The sequence below is a fragment of the Lampris incognitus genome, chromosome 13, assembly GCF_029633865.1.
Source record: "Lampris incognitus isolate fLamInc1 chromosome 13, fLamInc1.hap2, whole genome shotgun sequence".
NCBI lineage: Eukaryota > Metazoa > Chordata > Actinopteri > Lampriformes > Lampridae > Lampris > Lampris incognitus.
Window position 1 is genome coordinate 48,294,754 of NC_079223.1, and position 27,584 is coordinate 48,322,337.

The following is a 27,584-nucleotide window of genomic DNA, read 5'->3' on the forward strand; positions in this document are numbered from 1 at the left end:
GCTAGCTATGTGGTAAACAAGGCAACAGTGAAGACTGACTAGCTGGCTATGTGGTAAACAAGGCAACAGTGAAGGCTGGCTAGCTAGCTATGTGGTAAACAAGGCAACAGTGAAGGCTGGCTAGCTGGCTTTGTGGTAAACAAGGCAACAGTGAAGACTGGCTAGCTAGCTATGTGGTAAACGAGGCAACAGTGAAGGCTGGCTAGCTGGCTATGTGGTAAGCGAGGCAGTAGTGAAGGCTGGCTAGCTAGCTATGTGGTAAACAAGGCAACAGTGAAGGCTAGCTAGCTAGCTATGTGGTAAACGAGGCAACAGTGAAGGCTGGCTAGCTGGCTATGTGGTAAGCGAGGCAGTGGTGAAGGCTGGCTAGCCATTTATGGGGGGACCGTTTCTGAGAGGCTGCATGATGCAGGTAGGGAATATCGTTCGTTTGGAGAAGGAATCTTTATTCGGAAACGTCAGCCTCGACCCAAATACCATGGCAGAATGGATCAGCGAGTTGTCTTGTCCATAGGCGAGTCTCCATTAGATCATGGTGGCCACTGATTGAGCTAACCCTTCGACTTATAAACAAGCAAGACACGGGAATGTTTTAAAACAAATTCCCTGGTGTATGCCAACATGGTGTTTGACTTCCAGAAACCCCCAAGACAAGTGACAAACATGTTGAAGTTGTTTATTGTGATAAGCCTAATTATTTTGGTGCTCTACTTGCCCAGTGTCCTTTTTAAAGGAGTTTAGACACAAAAAATACCAGATGGCCTGGCCTGCCGTCAGCATTCTGTAGTTTTCTGCTTTAGTCCTTTCTATTGCTCCTGTCCTGGGATGCTCTTCACCCATCCATTATCTTACCAGCTCATGAGCGCCAGTGCGCCATGTAAAATTATAAATGTAGAGCCTAATGCCAAACTGTGCTTTTAAATCGTTAAGTACTCTTTCAATCGTCAGTCCGCTGTCTCAATCCTGATCCTTTTTAAGCCTGGAACACAAGAAGACTTTTAAAGTCTTAATCAACCAAAAAAAAGACCCAGCATCACACATTTAATGACTGAATCTTGTGGGTTACAGTCATTTACAAACACACTGGTTATGACTGCAGTCATAGAGGTGCACACACTCAGAATTGTCGAGAGTCAAGTCATTAAAATCAATCATGTTTGTTATTATTGTGACGGCTCTGGATGGTTGAAGGTTTGCTTGAGCACTGAGCAATGTGACTGTGCCAACTGCCCATGGTGACCTGCCCTATTTTTCACAGACCGGTGCAGATTCTACATAACAATAATATTAATAATAATAATAATAATAATACATTTTATTTGTATAGCACTTTTCAATATACACAAAGACGCTTTACATAAGATTAAAAAAAAACAAATACACCAAAAACATGTAACATATAACATTAATCAGGCATTAAAAGCAATTCTCAACAGGTGAGTTTTCATTAATGATTTGAATATGGACAGATCGGTGCAGTCTGTGATGTGTTTGGGGAGGGCGTTCCAGAGGCAGGGAGGGGGTACCTATGGAGAAGGCTCTGTCGCCACAGGTCCGGTGCTTGGTCCTGAGTGGTGGTGACAGCAGGTTGGCACTGGAGGAGCGAAGGCTGCAGGAAGGAGTATAATAGTGGAGCAGGTCGGTGAGGTTGGAGGGAGCCTAGTTATGGAGAGCTTTGTGACTGAGGTAAAGGATCTGTTGTGAGACAGGGAGCAAGTGGAGGTTCTGGAGGACAGGAGCGATGTGGTCAGAGGAGCGGAAGTGGGTGAGCAGGCGTGTAAGAGTTCTGGATGTACTGGAGGTTGTTTAGGACTTTGGATGATGAGCCATAGAGAAACTGTTGGAGTAGTCAATTCTGGATATGGACCAAAGTTTCGGCAGCATAGAAGGAGAGTGATGGGTGGAGATGAGCTACGTTTTTAGGTGGAAAAAGGCAGTTCTGGTGATTTGATTGACGTGGTGTTCAAAGGACAGGTTGCTGTCAAAAATGATTCCGAGGTTGTGGATGAGTGGGGAAGGGGACAGAGTGAAGTTATCGGTGGTAAGGCAGAAGTTGTGAGTGGTTTTGGTAAGGGATTTGAGACCAATGATGATCACGTCAAATTTATTACAACTTTGTTTGAGGAAGTTGGCAGTTGATCAGGCTGGAGTAAGTTGTAGTGGTGATGGATTTAGTGGAGATGTAGAGCTGGATATCATTGGCACAGAAGTGGAAGTGGAGACCACAACGAAATATGATGTTACCAAGGGGAGCATGTAAAGCATGAACAGGACAGGACCAAGCACCGAACCCTGGGGGACACCTTGGGACAGAGGAGCGGTGAGGCGGTGCAGTTGTTGATGCTGATGAACTGTGGTCTGTTTGTTAGATATAACTTAAGCCAAGAGAGGGCAGAACCAGTGATGTTGAGGGAGGATTCAAAGTGGGTGAGAAGAATGGTGTGGTTGACGGTGTCGAATGTTACAGTGAGGTCAAGGTGGATGAGAATACTGAGGTGGCCAGAGTCTGAGGAGAGGAAGAGGTCATCGGTGACTTTAAGGGGGGCTGTTTCTGAGCTGTGTTGTGAGCAGAAACCAGATTGAATGGTTTGAACAGGTCGTTTGAGATGAGGTACATGTTCCCAAAAAAAAAAAATCAGTCATCATGGCCAAATCAGGATTATAATCAGCCTGTAAATCATGTAGTATGTTCTCAGCTTTAATGGTGAAGAACAGGAAAGGCTCTTTGGGTGAAACTGAAGGTAAATGGCCCACATGTGAAAAAATATTATCTGATGCCAGGAACTCCTTGATTGACCCAAAGATATTTTTTTTTACAGTTTAAGACTTAAGGCTTGGTGACTAACGAAAGATTAATTATCCCCATTATCCCTGCCAGGCAGATATCCTGGAAGGGATTATGCATTTAGTTGTGTGTGTGTGTGTGTGTGTGTGTGTGCGCGCACCGCCGCGGCTTATTTTGCAAACTACTGGACCTGTCAGCCTAAAATCTTTTGTGCTTGGTTTTAACTGTATGAAGAACCTCTCGTGGATGCAGCGATTTAAAACATTTGAAAATAAAATTTTCTTGCTACCACCGCTCCCTCTCTTCACTCACTCTCTAACTCACTCGACCAACGCTGCTCTTTGTCGCTGCCCGATCTGAATCAACCGTGTGCACATGCACGACTCACATCTATGGTTGACTTGGATCGGGAAGCGACATGATCAAAATTTATTAAAAGAATTTTGATAATCCAAAAATTGGGAAAGTCATAAAGGAACAACTTCCTCTAGGTTACAGTCAAAACAGGAAGTGTTGGCCGTCCTGTTGGTGTGGCAGTCTATTCTGTTGCCTACCAACACAGGGATTGCTGGTTCAAATCCCCATGTTACCTCCACTTGGTCGGGCCTCCCTATAGACACAACTGGCCATGTCTGTGGGTGGGAAGCCAGGTGTGGGCATAGGTGCTGATCCCTGTACTAGCGCCTCCTCTGGTCGTAATTATTTACATTTTACAAATATTCACAGGCTGCCAACACCTGTTCAAATTTCCAAACCCTCCATTCAATTCAATTCAATTTTATTGTCATTAAAAACAATGTGCAGGCACGTGTTAAAAATGAAATGAGGGAAAAGTTCCTGACGGTTGTAGAAGAGCGCATGACCTACACTTGTAAGTAAACTTAAAACTAACGTATAAATAACAAAGAAAACATAGCACTGAACAGGGAGCCGCAGTAGCCGCTGCGTCCTGCGTGCCGCCATCTTGGAATTTCCACTATGACTGTTGGCTACCAAAAGATTAGAGGCAACCCGCCACAAACTATCTTGCGTTAGCATCATTTTGTAAAATCCAAACGTTTAAGCGGAGTATCAGAGCAACTGACATGCTGTTACTAAACCTGTCAGTTTCTGACCCATTTGTCCCCCTAACTTGTCATCCACCAATATGCCACATATGTCCATTTACAGTCACAAAGTTAGCCTAGCAAAATGGCGCTGGCTGCTGATATAACCGCCATAGCTAGCTAGCTAAAGGAAGCTACTTGGCTGTCTGAGGACATGGTGAGTTTGCCTTGATTTAAAACTAAAAACCTTGATGGTAATGAAGAACCATGGTCGCAAGTTCGGTCACATGGTCACATTTGTGACCATGGCCACAAAATCAAGTTTACAGCAGTTTGTTAAAAATATCAATGTTGATAGAGGAGACACTGTTTAGTGCAGCATTTCTCAAAGTGTGTGGCGCACCCCCCCCCCCCCGGGGGGCACAGAGGCATGACGGGGGTGGGTGGGGGGGGCACAGAGGCATGACCGGGGGAATGTAGTGCGGAACTACCGTTTTGACATCGGGAACTTTTTCACGGAGACACCCTGGACAGGCCGCCGGGCCATCACCGGGCCCAAACACACACACACCTAGGGACAATTTAATATGGCCGATCCACCTGACCTACATGTCTTTGGACTGTGGGAGGAAACCCACACAGACAACGGGGAGAACATGCAAACTCCACACAAAGGACGACCCGGGACGACCCCAAGGTTGGACTACCCCGGGGCTCGAACCCAGGACCTTCTTGCTGGGAGGAGACCGTGTTAACCACTGCAACACCGTGCAGCTCAGTTCCAGAGGCTGTACAAATGAATTATTTTCAAGAGGTATGGGGGTGAGGAAGGGCTGTGATATGTGGGTTGTATATAGAATTGGGATATAAATGTTATAGAGGATAAAGTTGATGAGTCAGCTGATGAGTAGTGGAGAAGGGTAGGGATAAGTAAGTGTACACTCCCTCCTACTCCTGTTTGAACATGTAACATTTCATTGTTGTGGTTTATGAGAATTTGTTGTATAGATTTATTAATTTTTATTGTTCTTGTTTTGTTTTTATCTGTTTTTTTCGTAACTGTTCAACATAAAGATAAATCCAATATCAAATCAAATTAAAATGAGGAATTTCTGGGCATCCTGGCAGCATACTGGTCTGTTCTGTTGCCTACCAACACGAGGATCGCCGGTTCAAATCCCCGTGTTACCTCCGGCTTGGTCGGGCGTCCCTACAGACACAATTGGCCGTGTCTGTGGGTGGGAAGCCGGATGTGGGTATGTGTCCTGGTCGCTGCACTAGCGCCTCCTCTGGTCGGTCGGGGCGCCTGTTCAGGGAGGGGGAGGAGGAACTGGTGAAACTCCTCACTGTCAGGTGAAAAGAAGCGGCTGGTGACTCCACATGTATGGGACTACGTGGTAGTCTGCAGCCCTCCCCGGACTGGCAGAGGGGGTGGAGCAGAGACCGGGACGGCTCGGAAGAGTGGGGTAATTAGCCAAGTACAACTGGGGAGAAACAAGGGGGGAAACAGAAAAATGAGGACTCTCTTATTTGTAAGTGACAGTGCAGCGGTTGGGTTAAGTGGTCTTGAGAAAATCCTAAGAAATTTCGCCTCCCCATACCTGATGCCCAGCACCGCCTGTGGACCAACATGCTAATGAGACCAGAGCAAACCCCTCCATGGTGTCAACTGTGACAATGTGGCTTGGGCCGATGAAAAGAGCGCTGAATTGGTCTCCTCAAAACAATGAGACTGAATCCCAAACACAGCGAGATGCCTGGCAACAGGGAGCCTGGCCTTCCCTCTGCCAGCCATGTTTGGCCACCGACAAAACACCCCCCCAACCCCCCCCCCCCGTCCTTGTTCCACCTCCGTCCCCCAATCCGGTTCATTCCAGACAGGCAGCCGGCGAGTTCTGGTAAATGACAGTCCTGACTGAGCCCATTAAGCCTCCTCTTCCAGTAACGAGGTCATTAGTGGTCTGACCAGAGAACCAGGAGCTGGGCTGGATCCAAGCCCTGACCAGGACACCGGGGTAGCTGGGACCAAAGGACAGGAGGCGGATTTTTGCACAGAAAAAAAGTCAATTTTGTACTTGACTCATCCCCATATATATATATATATATATATGTGTGTGTGTGTGTATGATAGCTTATATACTGATCATCTCCCCTTTACTGGACATTAAAATGCTCGCAATGTTTGTTCACCACCATTTGTTTACCTTCTGGTAGGTTTTCACAGCATGTTTACTTACACACACAAAAACACACACACACACACAGAACAATGGAAGCAGGTGAGGAAGAGGCCGGCCGGTGCGGGGATGCGGTGCGAAGACGTGTAAACGACAGGAAGACGATGTCTTGGCATCTGCACCGTCGATAAATTCTTCTCTGTCCAACTGAAACGATGTCCTCAGGAATAAACAGCCTCCTCCTCCTCACAAGCCCGGCTTTGGGCCAGAGCGGTGGGATGCGCTGAGCGGGGGAAGGCGAGTGCGCTGGCGGGGTAATAAGCGTGCTACAGACGGACGGACGGACGGACGGACAGCCGTCTCTGGTGGCACGGTCCCAGAAGCAGCTGGCAGCAGATGATTCAGCGTGCGGGGATCTGAGGAGACCCTGACGAAACGCAGACAAGATGCTGAAGAAAATAAATTAAGATGTTTCTGCCGCTGACCCCGACTTCAAGCCTCCCCTTGTCCATCACGCCATTCCCTTTCTTCTCCAACATCTGGAACGGCTGTTCCGTGTGTGCGTGAGGTCACTAACACTTTCATGCTTCTCGCCTCTGGGGCCTAAACGGTGCCATGAGGCCCATGGCGGGGCGAGCTGTGAAGCCCTTTACTCCGCCGGTCATTGGGTTAGTGGGCCGAGTGTGTGTGGGCGCCCCTGTGCACTCCATTAACTGGCACTTCATCATGAGGCAGTGACCCGCGGCGGCCCTCGTGGGAACGGCTTCAAAGACCTCGGCAGTGGAAGTGTTTTCTTCCCTGGAGCGGCTGTCTTGCTGCTGGTTTCTGAACATGTTTCTTCAGCATACACAACACAGCCGTTTGGTAAAGCCTCGAGTTTACTGGGCGTCCGGGTGGCGTGGCGGTCCATTCTGTTGCCTACCGACACGGGGGTCAACGGTTCGAATCCCTGTGTTACCTCCGGCTTGGTCGGGCATCCCTGCAGACACAACTGGCCGAGTCTGCGGGTGGGAAGCCGGATGTGGGTGTGTGTCCTGGTCGCTGCACTAGCGCCTCCTCTGGCCGGTCAGGGCACCGGTTCAGGGGGGGAATAGCGTGATCCTCCCACGCGCTACGTCCCCCTGGTGAAACTCCTCACTGTCAGGTGAAAAGAAGCGGCTGGCGACTCCACATGTATGGGAGGAGGCATGTGGTAGTCTGCAGCCCTCCCCGGATCGACAGAGGGGGAGGAGCAGCGACCGGGACGGCTCGGGAGAGTGGGGCAATTGGCCGGATACAAGTGGGGAGAAAAAGGGTGTGAAAAATCCCCAAAAAAAGAAAGAATAGAGTTTCTTAGATGCTTAAAGGGAAACAATCAGGATGTCCAACGTCATGTCTAAGTCACTGGTCGTAGGGATGAGACTCCATAAGCAGCCATAATACTGAGCAGTGTCTCTAACACGCCGCCAAAATTGACAGCTTGTTGGACAAGTAATTACCGTACTTTGGACAGGCCTATTCAAAGAGAAGCTTGAACGTGCCACCGTTTCTGTTCTGACGCAGGAATCAGGAACAATTTCTTGTCATTTCTTACATGTGCTTGCGTACACCAAGAAACGAACTTTTGTGGACTTTTTTGTTAAAGTCAAAACCCTAAAATACAGAGATATGTAGTGAGACAGGTCAATGTGGCACAGGTGTGCCCTGCAGACTGGCTGGACACCTCCTGACTCTCCTAAGATCATCCAATCCAATGTCCAGCTAGCAGGAGGAAACCCCAAAGTTGTGCTATGTCTCCATCTCAAAACCCACCTGGTGTTACTGGGTCCACCAGACCTGGTCTAAGTGTCTGCTGTTACTTCACAGTGCAGGACGTTTGATCAGAATTTTACATCTTTAAGACTAAAGATGGAGGACGCCTTGTTCATAAACACGTAGAAAAATATAGTGGCAGCTGTGGCCAAAAGGTTAGAGACGTGGGCTTGTGTCTGTAAGGTCGCCAGTTTGATCCCTGGACAAGAAGGGAAAATGTGGGTGGGGGGAGTGAATGAACGGTGCTGTCCCCTCCCTCAATACCCACAGCTGATGTGCCCTTGAGCAAGGCACTTAACCCCCAAATCAACTGCTTCAGTGGAGCTGCTAAGTGGCCGCCAGTGACGACTGTGGTTGTACCGGGCAGCACCCAGGTGTGAATGTGGAGCAGGTTTGAGTGTGGAGCAGGTTTGAGTGTGGAGCAGGTGTGAATATGGAGCACGTGTGAGTGTGAAGCAGGTATGAATGTGGAGCAGGTGTGAGTGTGGAGCAGGTTTGAGTGTGGAGCAGGTGTGAATGTGGAGCAGGTGTGAGTGTGGAGCAGGTTTGAGTGTGGAGCAGGTGTGAATGTGGAGCAGGTTTAAGTGTGGAGCAGGTGTGAATGTGGAGCAGGTTTGAGTGTGGAGCAGGTGTGAATGTGGAGCAGGTGTGAATGTGGAGCAGGTGTGAATGTGGAGCAGGTGTGAATGTGGAGCAGGTTTGAGTGTGGAGCAGGTGTGAATGTGGAGCAGGTGTGAGTGTGGAGCAGGTTTGAGTGTGGAGCAGGTGTGAATGTGGAGCAGGTTTAAGTGTGGAGCAGGTGTGAGTGTGGAGCAGGTGTGAATGTGGAGCAGGTGTGAGTGTGGAGCAGGTTTGAGTGTGGAGCAGGTGTGAGTGTGGGGCAGGTTTGAGTGTGGAGCAGGTTTGAGTGTGGAGCAGGTTTGAGTGTGGAGCAGGTGTGAATGTGGAGCAGGTTTAAGTGTGGAGCAGGTGTGAATGTGGAGCAGGTGTGAATGTGGAGCAGGTGTGAGTGTGGAGCAGATTTGAGTGTGGAGCAGGTTTGAGTGTGGAGCAGGTTTGAGTGTGGAGCAGGTGTGAGTGTGGAGCAGGTTTGAGTGTGGAGCAGGTTTGAGTGTGGAGCAGGTGTGAATGTGGAGCAGGTTTGAATGTGGGGCAGGTTTGAGTGTGGAGCAGGTTTGAGTGTGGAGCAGGTTTGAGTGTGAGGCAGGTTTGAGTGTGGGGCAGGTTTGAGTGTGGGGCAGGTTTGAGTGTGGAGCAGGTTTGAGTGTGGAGCAGGTGTGAGTGTGGAGCAGGTGTGAGTGTAGAGTAGGTGTGAGTGTGGAGCAGGTGTGAATGTGGAGCAGGTGTGAATGTGGAGCAGGTGTGAGTGTGGAGCAGGTTTGAGTGTGGAGCAGGTGTGAATGTGGAGCAGGTTTAAGTGTGGAGCAGGTGTGAATGTGGAGCAGGTTTGAGTGTGGAGCAGGTGTGAATGTGGAGCAGGTGTGAATGTGGAGCAGGTGTGAATGTGGAGCAGGTGTGAATGTGGAGCAGGTTTGAGTGTGGAGCAGGTGTGAATGTGGAGCAGGTGTGAGTGTGGAGCAGGTTTGAGTGTGGAGCAGGTGTGAATGTGGAGCAGGTTTAAGTGTGGAGCAGGTGTGAGTGTGGAGCAGGTGTGAATGTGGAGCAGGTGTGAGTGTGGAGCAGGTTTGAGTGTGGAGCAGGTGTGAGTGTGGGGCAGGTTTGAGTGTGGAGCAGGTTTGAGTGTGGAGCAGGTTTGAGTGTGGAGCAGGTGTGAATGTGGAGCAGGTTTAAGTGTGGAGCAGGTGTGAATGTGGAGCAGGTGTGAATGTGGAGCAGGTGTGAGTGTGGAGCAGATTTGAGTGTGGAGCAGGTTTGAGTGTGGAGCAGGTTTGAGTGTGGAGCAGGTGTGAGTGTGGAGCAGGTTTGAGTGTGGGGCAGGTTTGAGTGTGGAGCAGGTTTGAGTGTGGAGCAGGTTTGAGTGTGGGGCAGGTTTGAGTGTGGAGCAGGTTTGAGTGTGGGGCAGGTTTGAGTGTGGAGCAGGTTTGAGTGTGGAGCAGGTTTGAGTGTGGAGCAGGTGTGAGTGTGGAGCAGGTGTGAGTGTGGAGCAGGTTTGAGTGTGGAGCAGGTGTGAATGTGGAGCAGGTGTGAGTGGGGAGCAGGTGTGAGTGTGGAGCAGGTTTGAGTGTGGAGCAGGTGTGAATGTGGAGCAGGTATAAATGTGGAGCAGGTGTGAGTGTGGAGCAGGTTTGAGTGTGGAGCAGGTTTGAGTGTGGAGCAGGTTTGAGTGTGGAGCAGGTTTGAGTGTGGAGCAGGTTTGAGTGTGGAGCAGGTGTGAGTGTGGAGCAGGTGTGAGTGTGGAGCAGGTTTGAGTGTGGAGCAGGTTTGAGTGTGGAGCAGGTTTTAGTGTGGAGCAGGTGTGAGTGTGGAGCAGGTGTGAGTGTGGAGCAGGTGTGAGTGTAGAGTAGGTGTGAGTGTGGAGTAGGTGTGAATGTGGAGCAGGTATGAATGTGAAGCAGGTATGAATGTGGAGCAGGTGTGAGTGTGGAGCAGGTTTGAGTGTGGAGCAGGTTTGAGTGTGGAGCAGGTATGAATGTGGAGCAGGTATGAATGTGGAGCAGGTTTGAGTGTGGAGCCGGTATGAATGTGGAGCAGGGCGTAGCTGAGAAACAACACACCACCCTGGACAAATAAAGGTTAAAAAAAAAAAGATGCATCTCATGGCATTATCAGCAGATCTAAATCCCTGCAGCACCAAGAGACTTCACATCCCAGCAGTCTTCACCACGGCTCTTATCAGTAATTGAGTCTTTTAAGAGCCACTTCAGCTGCCAAACATTCAACTGCATTTCATGATGCATCTTGATATACGTGACAGATTCATGGACCTACTTCAGAACTGTAACAAGCAGGTCTTCAGGGACGGTTTAAGCCTTATCACATGCTGGCTTTACAGGAAAACAATCCTCATTTCTAAGCTCTCTCTCTCTCTCGCTCTCTCTCTCTCTCTCTCTCTCTCTCTCTCTCTCTCTCTCTCTCTCTCTCTCTCTCTCTCTCTCTATATATATATATATATATATGTGTGTATGTGTGTGTGTATATATATATATATATATATATATATATAATGTGTAAAATTATGATTGTTTCCCTTTAAAGCCAACATGTAATAAGGTTTGAAAACAGTCCCAAAGACACACTTAGTGCCTTTACAACGTAAGTCAATTAATTTCTGAAACGCCGTAAGACATACTTAATATTTAATGCAGCTGCAAGTTTGGCAGTGAAGTGGCTCTTCCCACACTCAGTTACTGATGAGCGCTGTGGTTCAGACTGGTGGGATGTGGAATCTCTTGGTGCTGCGGGGTTTTAGATGGTGTGAGATGCATGTTCATGAGCAAGGCATCTGCCATCTTCACTGCTAAAGAGTTACAATTCCGATCAAATTCCGCTCGATACTTGGGACAGAAATGTAGGCAAGTTCACATTTGGACTTGAACTTGTGCAAAAAATGTCTCGAATTGCCATAGTCCAGACCTATGCAGAGACCACTGAGGAGTTATCCAACACGTCCTTCTGTTCCGATGAAGAAGAGGGCGTCTGGGTTTATTATATTTATATTTGTAAGAATTTGTTAGCAAAAAGTGCACAATATGAACATTAACGCTGTGGGTTTTTCTCAGAAACACAAGCTCTCTCGTTCTGTGGACGACCGGTCTCGTCAGCGCCCACCATTTTGCAAAAAACTACTACTGCATTTCTCACTTTATTTCCACTTCCTGACTAAACTGGGTGATTTTAGTTTTATAATTCACACCACATTTCAGCATTCCCTTGCTATTTATTTATTCATAAGCAATTAGCGGGGCAGGCTAAGCTAACTGCTAGCCCATGCTGACCGGCAGTTCCGATAGTCATGCTTGCGTTCGCCTCTTGAAGGTGATTTTTTTTGTTGCTATGTTGTATATATGTGTTTTTGTAGTTTGGATATACACTATACGTACAAAAGTATTGGGGCACATCTCTTAATCAATGAATTCAGGTGTTTCATTTAGACCCATTGCCACAGGTGTATAAAATCCAGCAGCTAGCCATGCAGTCTGCATCTACAAACATTTGTGAAAGAATGGGTCGTTCTGAAGAGCTCAGTGAATTCAAGCGCGGTACTGTCATAGGATAACACCTTTACAATAAGTCAGTTCATGAAATTTCTTCCCTGCTAGATATTTTCACGGTCAGCCGTAAGTGGTATTATTGAAAAGTGGAAGCGTTTAGGAACAACAGCAACTCAGCCACAAAATGGCAGACCACGCAAAGTCAACGAGTGCTGAGGCACATAGTGTGTAAAAGTCACCAACGCTCTGTTGACTCAATAACTGCACAGTTCCAAACTTCCTCTGGCATTAACATCAGCACAAAAACTGTGCACCAGGAGCTTCATGGAATGGGTTTCCATGGCCGAGCAGCTGCATGCAAGCCTTACATCACCAAGCACAATGCCAAGCGTCGGATGGAGTGGTGTAAAGCACGCTGCCACTGGACTCTGGAGCAGTGGAAACGTGTTCTGCGGAGTGATGAATCACGCTTTCTGTCTGGCAGTCTGATGGGTGAGTCTGGGTTTGGCGGATGCCAGGAGAACGTTTCCTGCCTGACTGCACTGTGCCAACTGTAAAGTTTGGTGGAGGAGGGATAATGGTATGGGGTTGTTTTTCAGTGGTGGGCGAGGCCCCTTAGTTCCAGTGAAGGGAAATCTTAATGCTTCAGCATAGCAAGACATTTTGGACAATTCTATGCTCCCAACTTTGTGGGAACAGTTTGGGGAGGGCCCTTTTCTGTTCCAGTATGACTGTGCCCCAGTGCACAAAGCAAGGTCCATTAAGACATGGTTGGATGAGTTTGGTGTGGAAGAACTTGACTGGCCTGCACAGAGCCCTGACCTCAACCCCATCGAACACCTTTGGGATGAACCAGAACGGAGATTGCGAGCCAGGTCTTCTCATCCGACATCAGTGCCTGACCTCACAAATGCTCTTCTGGATGAATGGGCAACAATTCCCACAAACACACTCCAAAATCTTGTGGAAAGCCTTCCCAAAAGAGTGGAAGCTGTTATAGCTGCAGAGGGGGGACCACCTCCATATTAATGCCTATGGCGGCAAGGTGGCACAGTGGTCAGCGCTGTCACCTCATGGCAAGAAGGTCCTAGGTTCGAACCCCGGGGTTGTCCAACCTTGGGCAGGGGGTCATCCCGGGTCATCCCGGCAAGACGAACTGGAGTTGGTCCCCGGGCGCTGCACGGCGGCTGCCCACTGCTCCTAGCTACACAGCCAGGATGGGTTAAATGCAGAGGAAGAATTCCCCTACAGGGCTCAATAAAGTAGTAAACATTTAAAGAAAAGAAGAAGTAAAATGGCTTTAGAATGGGATGTCATAAAAGCTCCTGTAGGTGTAAGGGCCAGGAGTCCCAATACTTTTGTCCATATAGTGTATGTGTTCTTGTAGTTTTTTTTTGGTTATGTTTTTGTGTTTGTGTTGCACTGCTGTGGGCTGGGGAAACGATGTTTCATTTCATTTCATGTGGGCAGGTGCATGGAATGAAAGGACAAATAAATGTTCTTGATTCTTGATGTATTTGCTTATTCATTTCACATATCAAATTCCTCCATCATTTAGGAACAACAGCAACTTGAATTTACACACCAAAACCCATGTTGGTGTGAAAATTCATATTTAACTTTGACGCTAGAATTTTAAAGGGACAGCCGAAGTGTGTTGTGAGGAGCCCGGGGAAACCTGGGGAGCGGTCCAGGAGCCACCAGGAGCTCCTGCAGGGATGTCTGCTGGTCTGTCCGCAGCTTTCTCAGACTGGATGGCTGCTTTACACATGTTTGTTGTGTGTTTGATCAATGATGCATCGCCGCATGAATACTGCTCTCGCCCCATATCTGTCCTGAACTCAGGATTTGTCACCATCTGCTTCACGTAGCTCGGTTCTTGGGCTCGTGCCGAGTTAATCTGATCATCTGACAGAGAGATGACGTTGTGGGGAAGGAAATGAGATGTGCAGGATATTTAAAAGGCTGGCAGAGGCCAATTTAAAGCATTACTCACATGTTTGGAAAGTAAAAGATAATAATACAAGTAGACATGTTTTTGCAAGAGAGCCATGTCACAGATGCAGAGGTGAAATGTGAAACTATAAGGATTGGTGAGATCACTCATGTTCTTGATAATGAGTAATCCCAAAAAGAAAATCATCATTTTGCACACCAAGACTGGACATTCACATGTGTAACATAAGGGAGCTGCAGCTCCATATGCTGTCCAGGCAGAGCAACTGGAATAATACTGAGCAGGGGAAAGGTCCCTGGTTCAAATCCAACCCTGGACTCTTGCTCCTTCATTCTGAGCTCTGTTTTTCTTGTTTCTCTTCACACTACCATCGGGGCACCTGTTCACCGTAATGTTTTTGCAGAGGTCAAAAGCTGAGAGGAGTTCAGAAAAGCAACCAGTGGCTTTGATACCACCCCCCCCAAAAAAAAAACAAGACGGAGACCTGCCCAATCCAGGGAATTACATACTAGCTGGTTTGAGTAATGCTAATGAGATGAGATGTGTAAGACCATAGCCACATGACTGGAACAAAGTTCTACCTGACAGAATTCACCAGGGTCATGTGGTGTTTCTGAAAAGGAGAAGCTCGGCCATTAATACTTGACATCTATTACGTTTCACGGGGGAGGTGTCTGAAAGGGTGGAGCGGTGGTACCTCACATGTGTTCCTCAGAGATCTGGCTCGGATCTGGCCTCTATGGGTTAGGCTGATGTTTTGTACGATGATTCAAAAGCAAATGGACCGCTGGAATGATCTCAACCCATCTTCAGTTGTAGACATCCATCACCTCTTCATTCCTGCCTGTCCTCGTGGTTCTTCATTCCTGCCTGTCCTCATGGTTCTTCATTCCTGCCTGTCCTCATGATTCTTCAAATATTCTTATTATTTACAGACACGGGGCTGCCAGAGTCCAGTCTGAATTACAATTACATCAGAGAGTACGGGCCTGTGTCCAGCAAAGCTGTTTTTACTGAGGCCAGCATACGTTTTGAATTGTTTGCAATGAGAGCACCGCGTATCTACAGCAGCGTGACGCGGCGCCGAGTGTCTATTCGTCCCTGAGCGCCGCACGTTTGGCATTTCTTTCTGGTTGCCGAGAGTTGAAAAATGTTCAACTTTGGGTAAAACGCTGTGCTTGTCAGTCACTTCTTACGCAGCCATCCAACCACAGTGGAGGAGGGGCAGGTCAAAGACCCAGCCATCACATCCTACGTGTACAAGTGCTGAACAACGCCGAGACGGAGGAGAAGTTCATATTGCTGGTCTCTGAGAACTCGTACCAGATGACATCCCGGACTACCAGACTCAGAAACACTTTGTCATTTCATTTCATGTTCCTCCAGCCAACAGCAGTGCAACACAAAGACAAAAACACATATCCAAGACCTACAAGAAGACCTATATCAAAACCAACACATCCATCTAAAAAAAACCACTGTCCAGCAGAACGAACGCCAGCCAGGATGACTGCTGGAACTGCCGGTCTGCAGGGGCTAGCAGTTAGCTTAGCCTGCCCCGCTTCCGCGTCCTGTCAGACTGCTCTTGGTGTTTTCTCTTCGGGCACAGCTCCAGGCAGGGCCGTGGTCCCTGGGCCCACAGGACACAGCAGACCAAGCTCTCCCAGCCATCAAACGAAGACAAACTTAGACGCAGATGTGGACAGACACTGTGTGGAGGGTACTGGGTGAGGCCGCCGCAAACATGAATTTGCGCCGCCATCTTCCCACACCGGGAGCGGAAATCACCGCGATATCACTATTAAAAATAATACTTGGAGGAACATTTTCTTCACCATGGGTCTATCGAGTTACTCTACCTTGTGCCAACATTTTTACATTCAGTCGCCCTATTTGATAACACAACTTGTCTGTGAAATCCCTTACTTCTGCGGATATTCTATATCATAGCAACCAAAGCATCAACGTAAAAAATGGTGGTGTTAGAAGCGCCTCTTCATGTAAACATGGTAAGGGCCTGATAACAGAGGGAGGTGTGAAAGCCCTTTGAGTGTCACTGGAGGCGGTCCTGGAGGGTCCTGGGGTGACAGGATGAGGGTCCTGGCAGAAGACAGGGTGAGGGACAGACTAAATATGCACCATCGTGGTGGAAACTACCTCCTCCCCATGACGGAGACTCTGGGTACATATCATAATTTCATTATACCGTTGTGACCAAAACGATGGGCGTCGCTCGACCGACGGTGTGCTCCGAGACCGGGGCACGCACAAGCGTGTGAACTTGTGCGTCTGTTTACTGAACATATTAAAATCCTGCGACAGGACTGTAAGAGATTTGGGTCTTGCTCCTCACTTCATGTCAGAGTGGAATTAAATAACTGCCACCACAGGAGGAGGAGGTGAGGTTAACCTGAGGGTTCATGTGTTTGACGGTGTGACGAGGCAGAAGGTACTTCTTCATGTCCTCTAAGAATGTCTCATGGTACATAACTGACAACAGGCTTTGTGCAGGACGGAGACTGGGATCTGGTCCTCAGACCCTGTGAAGCCCAGACGGCTGATGACGTGACACGTGACACGTGTCCAGGTGAAAATGGACATAGTTTAAGATGTTGTGCATGAGAGTTGTGTCAGTGATATGGTGATGACGGCCCTCAGAGGAGCCTGCAGTCCTATCTTAGGGTTAGTACGGCCAGTCAAGGGGGCGCTATAGAGCTGATCCGTATACTGTGTTTTGAATGGGAGGAATAATACATCTGCACCTGTGTAAGATAGGCACAAGTCACCTATGATAGAAATTCACAGCTTCCAGATTATAGGTGGGTATTTCTCTCCCCCCCCCCCTTTTCTCCCCGTTGTACCCGGCCAATTACCCCACTCTTCCGAGCTGTCCCGGTCTCTGCTCCACCCCCTCTTCCGATCCGGGGAGGGCTGCAGACTACCACACGCCTCCTCCCATACATGTGGAGTCGCCAGCCGCTTCTTTTCACCTGACAGTGAGGAGTTTCACCAGGGGGACGTAGCGCGTGGGAGGATCATGCTATTCCCCCCAGTTCCCCCTCCCCCCTGAACAGGCACCCCGACCAACCAGAGGAGGCGCTAGTACAGCGACCAGGACACATACCCACATCTGGGGGCCAACAGTGTCTGTGGGGGAGCTCGACCGAGCCGGAGGCAACACCGGGATTCGAACCGGCGATCCCTGTGTTGGCAGGTAACGGAATAGACCGCTACGCTACCCGGGTGCCTGAGTTGGACATTTCTGGAATCCTGAGACCAGGTTCCTGTGAAATGTAGACGCATAGCTGCTTCACCGGTGGGACCTGGAACAAACGGCCAGACAGGAAGTAGCGTCACACCGGGAAGCCCAGCTGAGCAGAGGCAACGCCAAGTCAGCTCCAGTCCACCCTAACTCGGAGGAGCACGGAGGCATGACTCTGTGTGTGTGTGTGTCTGTGTGTGTCTGTGTGTGTGTGTGTGTGTGTGTCTAACAGTGAGCGGGTGTGTTACAACACACACAACTCCACAAATGTTTTTCTATCTGAAGTTATGTGTCCCTGTCAGAGAGCAAGTACAATATGCATCAGAGAGAGTGTGCGTGTGTGGGTGTGGGTGTGTGTATGTGTGTGTGTGTGTGTGTGTGTGTGTGTGTGTGTGAGAGAGAGGGAGGGAGAGAGGGAGGGAGAGGGGGGGGGAGAGAGAGAGAGTGTTGTATTTCAGGCAGAGCTGACAAGCGTGTAGGCTGTGGAAGTCCATTTCCTCCCCGACTTCCCTGGGAACAGACCGGTATCCGGTGTCGACAGGCGTGTATGGGCGCGCTGGCTGATCACCTGGTAACCCGTTACTGACCCCGTCTGAGGGGAACGCAGCTGTCCGTCAATTGGCCGCGGCCGGCGAATGGGAGGCTGGAGGTTTCTAACGTCTCTCTCCTCCACCTCCCGCCGTGATCTAGCGGCACAGCTACACACTCGCGGGGAGCGGGACGCCGCAGGTCCTTCCAGACTGCAGCGGGATGGGGCCCCGGGACGTGACGGCTCGGCTCGTGGCCGGCTCACGGGAAGCGGAGGCAACTTCCTCACTTCTAATGATGGACTACATGAGACCCTGTCCCTCAGGGTCTGCCCTCTGCTGAACTCTAGTAGAGCTGGAAGTGGATTTACTGACATAAAGGTAGAAACACGGCCATGCCGAGGCTTTTGACTCGTCCATAGTTAAGAATTATTTTGCCTCTCGGGCATCCGGGTGGCGTGGCGGTCTATTCCGCCGCCTACCAACCCGGAGACCGACGGTTCGATTCCCCGTCTTACCGCTGGCTTGGTCGGGAGGCCCTACAGACACAACTGGCTACGTCTGCGGGTGGGAAGCCGGATGTGGGTATGTGTCCTGGTCGCTGCACTAGCGCCTCCTCTGGACGGTCGGGGCGCCTGTTCGGGGGGGAGGGGGAACTGGGGGGAATAGCGTGATCCTCCCACGTGCTACGTCCCCCTGGTGAAACCCCTCACTGTCAGGGGAAGAGAAGCGGCTGGAGACTCCACACGTATGGGAGGAGGCATGTGGTAGTCTGCAGCCCTCCCCGGATCGGCAGAGGGGGTGGAGCAGAGACCGGGACGGCTCGGAAGAGTGGGGTAATTGGCCGGGGTACAATTGGGGAGAAAAAGGGGGGGGGGGGAATCCAAAAAGAAAAAAATATTTTGCCTGTTAATAAAGTCAACCAAAGGGAACGGTCAACTCTAATCAAACTACACCCTCTTTATTTACGGAGCAGTAGAAGTTTAATTCTCCGTCTGTCAGTCGGTTGTTTCAGCTCGGCTAGGGCCAAAGACTATCTTCTAACAGAAGAGGGAGGGAGAGAGAGACGGGCCAGCTGAAATTTATGAAAATACCACAGAGTCCAGAGAGCCTTGGACACTACTAGCATGTCATTAATAGTCCAGAGGTGGACGTCCCCCTCTGCTGATGACAATGGTGTACTGCAAGGGGGCATTACAAACTACTTGCCCCAAGAGATCGTGTGGCCAGAGGTGGAGATAAGAGTGGTGTGAAACCACAGACATGTGGTTGTGGTGGTACAGAGGAGCCTTCAGGTGGGTGTAGGGTCTGTATGGATGTCAACCTTGAAGATGCTGCAGTGCTCTTGCACTATTCTGGAACCACATAGTGGTTAAAGGGACAGTTCACCCAAAATCAAAAGTACGTTTTTCCTCTTGCCTGTAGCAGTAGTAATAATAATAATAATAATAATAATAATAATGGATTACATTCATGTACAGCTTTTCCAGACACCCAAAGTGCTTTACACTGAAGGGGGTAACTCACTTCAACCACCACCATGTGTAGCACCCACCTGGGTGATGCACGGCAGCCATTGTGCACCAGAATGCTCACCACACATCAGCTTGAGGTGGAGAGGGAGGAACCATTGAGCCATTTACATTGGGGATGATTAGGTGGCCAGATGGAGAGAGCCAGGTTGGGAATTTTGCCAGGACACCGGGGGACCCCCTACTCTTTGTGATAAGTGCCATGGGGTCTTTCATGACCACAGTGAGTCAGAACCTCGGTTTAACGTCTCATCTGAAGGACGGCATCTCCTACAGCACAGTGTCCCCGTCACTGCACTGGGGCACTGGGATTTGATATTTTTATTAGGACCAGAGGGAAGACTGCCTCCTAGTGGCCTACCAACACCACTTCCGACAGCAATTCATTTTCCCAAGAGGTCTCCCATCCAAGTACTAGCCAAGCCCACACCTGCTTAGCTTCGGTCGTTTGGCAGAGCCAGGGTACATGTTGGTAAGGCAGCCGACAAGCGCTATGTAGTGTAGAGTTATTTGTCCATCTAGATCGTTTTGGTGTGAGTTGCCAAGTTTTGGACATATCGGCCTTAAGATGTCTGCCTTCTCTCCAGTACAATGGAACTGGATGGCACTCGGCTTGAGTCTCATAGGTATAGTTCAGTCTAAGAGAATAGTTCCTACATGAAAACTGCTCACATCAAGGTGTGTAGATCAACTTGAGTAACCTGGTCATGACTTCTGGAAAGAGACACTGCTGTTGAGTTTTTCAAATGTATTTTTTGGTGCTTTGAGCAGCACAAGCCGAGTGCCATCCAGTTCCATTATCCAACCCGCTTATCCTGCTCTCAGGGTCGCTGGGATGCTGGAGCCTATCCCAGCAGTCATTGGGGCAGCAGGCGGAGAGACACCCTGGACAGGCCACCAGGCCATCACACAGGGCCCACACACACACACACACACACACACACAACGGAAATCAGGTATTTTCGATTTCGGGTTGAACCGCCCCTTTAAAGTACTTGTGCAGGGTGAGGTATACTCAGGCGCGGATCTACGGGGTGGCATGGGGTGGCAGCTGCCACCTCTGGGACACAGTCTTGCCACCCCTGTTGCCACCCCATTTATAAATCAGATAATGTGTTTTTAAAGTATATTTTATGTACACGCATGGTGAAGGTCAATGAGACCCGCACCAAACTCATCTCAAACAGAAGTCGCCGATTTAGAATCCCCCCTCCCCCCTCACAGGCGCGGATCTACAGGGTGGCAAGGGGGGGCAGCCGCCACCTCTGGGACACAGTCTTGCCACCCCTTTGCCACCCCAGGAAAAAATCTCTAGATCCGCCACTGGGTCTACTATAGCAAGACAACGAGGACTGCGGGGGCCAACGGTTGAAGGGCAGTGTTTCATGACCATTCCACCAACTTGCATGCAGCAAAACACCACATTTATCTTTTCAGTTCCTATTTCAGGGATTGAAATTCAATCAACAGCTTGGAGAGTAAATCATTAAGGTGTGTTTACCGGCGTTCCCACCAAACAAATGGAATTTATGCACTAACGGCTTCACCCCATCTAGCCACCCTTTAGAAAATGGTGGGAGGTTGTTGCGTTTTCTTTTTTCAGGGAGGAGGGCGGGGGGGTACTCCACCCCCCCCCACACACACACACACACAAGGTTGATGTAAAGTTAAAACCTAGTGGAAACACATTGAAATTGCAAACACAAGTCTGAGAAATACTAGGTAGCAACAGTATCTACTACTACTACTACCACTACTACTACTAGTACTACTACTACTAGTACTACTACTACTAGTACTACTACTACTTCTGGCTGCTCCTGTTAGGATCATCCGTTTCCATCTCTTCCTGTCCTCTGCATCTTCCTCTGTCTCACCAGCCACCTGCATGTCCTCCCTCACCACATCCATAAACCTCCTCTTTGGCCTTCCTCTTCTCCTCTTCCCTGGCAGCTCCATATTCAGCATCCTTCTCCCAACATACCCAGCATCTCTCCTCCACACATTCTTTTCTTTTTTTCTTGATTTACTTGACTTTTTTTTTAGGTAGCAGCAGTATCTTTATCAAAAACAGATCTTAACGGACAGCCCTACCGTCAGGGGAAATGTTCCACTTGCTAATACAACTTGTGGTGGGATTCAGCAACCCGAGTGAGAAAAGACAAAAGCAAATAGCTGAGACGGGCTAGCGGGTCGACTCAAGCTAGGTGTAACCTTACTTACAGAACCTTGTAGAGAACAACGGTATCGCGTTAAAGCTGTTCAGTGTAGGCTGAGCTTTGCAAGCTTTGGAATTAATTTGAATCCAATAAAGAGTCAGCATCCTCGTCCGATTATGGCCATCATCCCTTTAGTTTACATGCTAACTTCAGGTTAACTTCAGGCCAACTGCAGGCTAACTTCAGGCCAACTTCAGGCTAACGTCAGGCTAACTTCAGGCTAACTTCAGGCCAACTTCAGGCCAACTTCAGGCTAACTTCAGGTTAACTTCAGGCTAACTTCAGGCTAACGTCAGGGTAACGTCAGGCTAACTTGGGGTTAAGGTCAGGTTAACGTCAGGCTAATGTCAGGTTAACTTCAGGCCAACGTCAGGTTAACTCCAGGCTAACTCCAGGTTAACTTCAGGCCAACGTCAGGTTAACTTAAGGGTTAGTTAGGCTTTAAATAACACAAGGACCGGCTAAAAAGTAAAAAATAAATTTAAAACATACCTTAGGTAAGCTAGACAGTGGGGTGCAGGCAGGGCTGAATTCACCATCAGGCTCTGGAGTAGACGAGTTCTCTTTCCGCCGGACTTCCAGAATGAGCTGGGCCAAGAAGTTTTGCTGATACTGGGTCCGCTTGCCCAGGGCACCTGAGCAAATCAGACAAGAACCAGTTGACTTAGACCCACCAACACCCCTGCCTTCAAATACTCTTTCCAACCGATACGGCCTAAGAAACGAGCCACGTCGCCTACTTGAGCAGCGCATGTGCACCACCAAACCTCTTGCTCATCATTTCGATGGCCATGTTAACAGGTGAGAGTAGCCATGCAGCCTGCGTGAGCAGCCAGGCTGCAGCCATGTTGCTCTAATAGACGGGACTTCCATTTTCCTCTGCGTGAGGTGCCCGGTTCGGCAAAAATAGACAGTGAAAATTATGTTTTTTTTTCTTTCTTTAATTTCCCCCCTTTTTTCCTCCCCAGTTGTATTCAGCCAATTACCCCACTCTTCCGAGCCATCCCAGTTGCTGCTCCACCCCCTCTGCCGATCCGGGGAGGGCTGCAGACTACCACATGCCTCCTCCAATACATGTGGAGTTGCCAGCCGCTTTTTTTCACCCGACAGTGAGGAGTTTCACCAGGTGGTCGTAGGATGTGGGAGGATCACACTATTCCCCCAGTCCCCTCCCCCCTGAACTGGCACCCCAACTGACCAGAGGAGGCGCTAGCGCAGCGACCAGGATACATACCCACATCCGGCTTCCCACCCCGCAGACACGGCCAATTGTGTCTGTAGGGATGCCTGACCAAGCCAGAGGTAACATACGGATTCGATCCAGTGATCAGTGATCCCCTTGTGTGCTAGGCAACGGAATAGACCGCCACGCTACCCAGACACCCTTCTGTCTTTTTATTCAACCAACCAACCAACCAACTCTTTCTGCTAAACAAGAGTAGTTGCATTGAGACCATGTCCTTACCTGTCAAATTCATCTCCAGCCCAGAGCGCTCCTTGGCTTTATTGATGTGGTCCTTGGCTGCCTGGTACTCGTAGTAAGTCAGGTTGACATAGACACACTCGAGGTGAAACTGGATGGCCAGGTTACGATGACGTCTATCTGAGAACAGAAACTCGCACCTCATCACTGTAAGAGAAGAAATGGGGGGGGGGGGTGAGAGAGTATGAACATGGATCATGTTTGGTATATAGACATTATGAGATGGACCCAAATTCATTTTTACTCCAACATTGATAGAACCAGGCTGGCCAGCATCAGCATCATAAAAGTAAAAAGAAAAAAAAAGCTTTCAATTAGCATCTCAACACCATTTTGAAATCAAATTCAGTTATATCGCAAGTACAGTTTGCATTCTCTTCATCATCGAGGTTCCCCCCAGGGTATAATCCTGTATTTGGTATGCCGGCGGCCATATCATCATGTACCCTGGCTCTGCCGGATGACAGAAGCTAAGCAGGTGTGGGCTTGGTTATTACTTGGATGGGAGACCTCCTGGGAAAACTGTGTTGCTGCCGAAGTGGTGTTCGTGGGCCAGTAGGGGGAGGTCTTACCTCTGATCCTAATAAAAACAACAAATATCAAATCCCAATGCCACAGTGCAGAGACGGGGACACTGTGCTGTAGGAGATGCCGTCCTTCAGATGAGACGTTAAACCGAGGTCCTGACTCACTGTGGTCATTAAAGATCCCATGGCCCTTTACCCAATTTCCCCCCGCGGATGAATAAAGTATTCTGATTCTGATTATCGCTGGGGGTCCCCTGGTATCCTGGCAAAATTCCTAACCTGGATCTCTCATCATCCCCCGTGTAATTGGCTCAATGATTTCCTCCCTCTCCACCTCAAGCTGATGTGTGGTGAGTGTTCTGGTGCAAAATGGCTGCCATGCATCACCCAGGTGGTGCTACACATTGATGGTGGTTGAAGTGAGTTACCCCCCTTCAATGTGAGGTGCTTTGGGTGTCTAGATAAAGCCCTATATAAATGCAATCCATTTTCATTATTGAAGTTGGCTCATTCCCTCTTCCCTTCATAACAAGGCATTGCCATCTGCCATCCCATCGCAATGAATGGGAACCTTTAGTTGGCACATTCAAAAGACCTCCGGAGGAAAAGGCAGAGTGGTGGTGGAGGTTTTAACCTGCCCTCTTATCTCTCCATCTAGCTCTTTTCCTCTCTCACTATGGCTCATTCCCTCCCCCTTTTCCGTCTGATATAAATATCAACATGGTCTTAACGCCAGACGCTGCAGAGAGAGAGATTGGCCCTCACTGATACCAGGAGGCGAGGAAAACGGTGAATGTGCATGATTCATCAGTTCCCTCCCATCCAACATTGATGAAGTTGAGGTCAGAGCTGACAGGACCTCCAGTGAGGGTCAGGGAGGGCACGTTTTATGAGTGCAAATCTCAAAAAACAAAACCAAAAAAAACAACAACATAAACATCTAAAAGAATTACACACCTTCATCCCAAATCATGACACAGGATGAAGTGAAGAGAAACACGAGCGAGATTCAGAATCCGTGTTTGTGTGTGTTTATTTTAGTGTTAGGACTTGGGTTTAGGGTTAAGGTTAGAATTAGGCTAAGGTTAAGGTTGAGGTTAGGCATGTAGGTTTGATAGTTAAACAGCAACTGAACCCGCTTTTGTGAGACTGCTACCATCTCAAGGTGAACACCATCTTTACGTGTTAGGCTGGTGTTGGTACACCGCGATGTAAGCATAGCAGTATGAGCACACCTGCATATTATACAACCAGTGATGTGTCCCTTTCCTTTAGGTGTAGCAGTGAGCCTGTGCTGACAACAGTCAATAAGTTTATTGCTGGCTACCGCGAAACATATAAAAAACACAAGTATGGAAAAGCTATAAAATGTATGTGTGATTTCTGACCTGAGCTGTGAGATAATTACTACCCACAGCAATACATTCACAAAAGAGTGTCGCCTTACAAGGGGCCAAAATGAGAAAAATTTTGTGTGCGTGCCTACACAAACCCATACAGTGCCTTGCAAAAGTATTCAAAACCCCTGACAGCCATCACTAATTTCTGGATTATAAAAGATACCCACACATCTGTCCCTGAACAGTATTGTTTTTTTTGTTCTCCGGCTTTTTTTAAATAAATTAAAAACTATAGTATAGTGCTTCCATACGTATTCAGCCCCCATATATCAATACTTTGTAGGGAACCTCAGAATTTCATCTCTGCTCTTCGCAGATGATGTGGTTTTGTTGGCTTCATCAGAATGCGACCTTCGGCATGCACTGGGGCGGTTTGAAGCTGAGTGTGAAATGGTCAAGATGAGAGTCAGCACCTCCAAGTCTGAGGCCCTGGATTGTTCCCTCCAGGTTGGGGATGAGTTGTTGCCTCAAGTGAAGGAGTTCAAGTATCTTGGGGTCTTGTTCATGAGTGAGGGTAGGATCGAGCGGGAGATTGACAGGTAGATTGGTGCAGCATCAGCAGTAATGCGGACGTTGTACCTGACCGTTGTGGTGAAGAGGGAGCTGAGCCAGGAGGCAAAGCTCTCAATTTACCAGTCAATCAAAATTCCAACCCTCACCTATGGTCATGAGCTTTAGGTAGTGACCAAAAGGGTGAGATCGCAGATATAAGTGGCTGAAATGAGTTTCCTCTATAGGGTGTCTGGGCTCAGCCTTAGAGGTAGGGTGAGGAGCTCGGACATCTGGAGGGAGCTCGGAGTAGAGCCACTGTTCCCTCATGTCGAAAGGAGCCAGTTGAGGTGGTTCGGACATCTGATTAGGATGCCTCCTGGGCACCTTCTTTTGGAGGTTTTCTGGGGACGTCCAACTGGGAGGAGACCCCGGGATCGACCCAGAACTCGCTGGAGAGACTATGTGTCCAATCTGGCATGGGAACGCCTTGGGATCCCCCAGGAGCAGCTGGAGGGTGTTGCTGGGGAGAGGGATGTCTGGGGTGCCCTACTTAGCTTGCTGCCACCATGACCCGATACCGGCGAAGTGGCTGATGATGAGATGAGAGATGAGAGTTCCCTGTATTTCGCGCCATCCATTCTCCCCTCAATTTGAACAAGGTTCCCAGTGCCTGCAGATGAAAAGCAACCCCGTAGCATTATACTGCCGCCGCCATGCTTCACTGTAGGGAGGATGTTTTTAGGACATGAGCAGTGTTAGGTCTGCACCACACATAACGCTTTGAGTTTTGGCCAAAAATCTCAACTTTCGTCTCATCTGACCACAAAACCTTTACATCCTAAGTGGGTCTCTCTCATGCCTGGTAGCAAACTCCAAGTGTGCTTTTATATGCAGAGTTTTGAGCATCAGCTTCTTTCTTGTCACCCTCCCATACAGGCCAGATTTATGGAGAGCCCGTGATATGGTTGACTCATGCACATTTACTCCAGTTTCAGCCACCGACCTCTGGAGCTCCTTCAAAGTGAATGCAGGATCATGTGTGGCTTTCCTCACCAGCCCACGTCTTGCTCAGACACTTGGCTTTGAGGAACAGCCTGACTTACAAAGCGTCTGGGTGGTGTGATACAGGTCTTGCTCAAACACAGATTCGAGGAACAGCCTGTCTTACACAGCGTCTGGGTGGTGTGATACAGGTCTTGCTCAAACACAGATTTGAGGGACAGCCTGTCTTGCACAGCATCTGGGTGGTGTGATGCAGCTTCCACTTTCTGACAGTGGATCCAACAGTGTTCCGTGGGACATCCAAACACTTGGATATTTGTGTCCCTTTCCCACTTTCTGCATTTTAAACACTTTGTCTCTTACTTCAGTATTATGCTCCTTGTCTTCATTTTCTGATGGAGTTCACGCCCGGCTAATGAACTTTACACAGAGTTTATACCCATAAAAGCGACCGTTACTTTAATATCTTACAGGTGCACACTAATTATATCCAATAGTGTTAACCTGAGTTTGTTTTAGGACTAATTTGTCATTTGTGTAAACTTGGAGTTTTTAGAGCACAAGGGGTTGAATACTTATGCAAACGCACTATATTTTAGTTTTTAATTTGTTCATAAAAAGTCAGCAAAACATAAATTATTTTGGCTTTGGGAACATGCTGTTAGAGCTTATGGGTTCACAACAATAATACTGTTCAGGAACGAATGTGTGAGCATCTTTTATGATCCACAAATTAGTGATGCCTGTCAAGGGGGTTGAATACTTTTGCAAGGCACTGTATCATGACAGCACAAACCTACATGTCCGGTGTGGGGAGACTGCGGTGCAAATTCATTTTTTCAGTGGCCTCACCCCAGTACCGGTGTGGGAAGGTGGAGGCGTGAAGTCACGTTTGCGGCAGCCTCACCCAGTACTGTCCATGCAGTGTCTTTGGGAGAGAGAGAGAGATCCCTCCTCTGTTGCTCTCCCTGAGGTTTCTTCCTATTTCTTCTCCCTGTTAAAGGGGTTTTTAGGGAGTTGTTCCTTATCCGATGAGAGGGTCTAAGGACAGGATGTTGTGTTGCTGTTAAGCCCACTGAGGCAAATTTGTAATTTGTGATATTGGGCTGTACAAATAAAATTGATTTGATTTGATTTGATTTGATGTCTGTGCCTAAGTTTGTCTTCGTTTGATGGCTGTGAGAGCTAGCACTGGATTGGCTGGGAGACCTTGGTCTGCTGCATTCTGTGGGCCCAGGGACCACGGCCCTGCCTGGAGCTGTACCTGAAGAG

At 48.7% G+C, this 27,584-nt stretch overlaps 1 protein-coding gene across 1 annotated transcript in view; it reads right to left on the minus strand.

Annotated features, from left to right (window-relative positions):
* The window catches only part of ttc27 (tetratricopeptide repeat domain 27), a 312,286-nt gene that overhangs the window by 211,335 nt on the left and 73,367 nt on the right, over window positions 1-27,584 (minus strand). Inside the window, exons 6-7 of the mRNA XM_056291937.1 lie at window positions 22,874-23,038; window positions 21,901-22,043 (exon numbers count right to left, since the gene is read on the minus strand). Coding sequence (XP_056147912.1) covers window positions 21,901-22,043; window positions 22,874-23,038 — 308 coding nt within the window. The remainder of the gene's footprint in view (window positions 1-21,900; window positions 22,044-22,873; window positions 23,039-27,584) is intronic.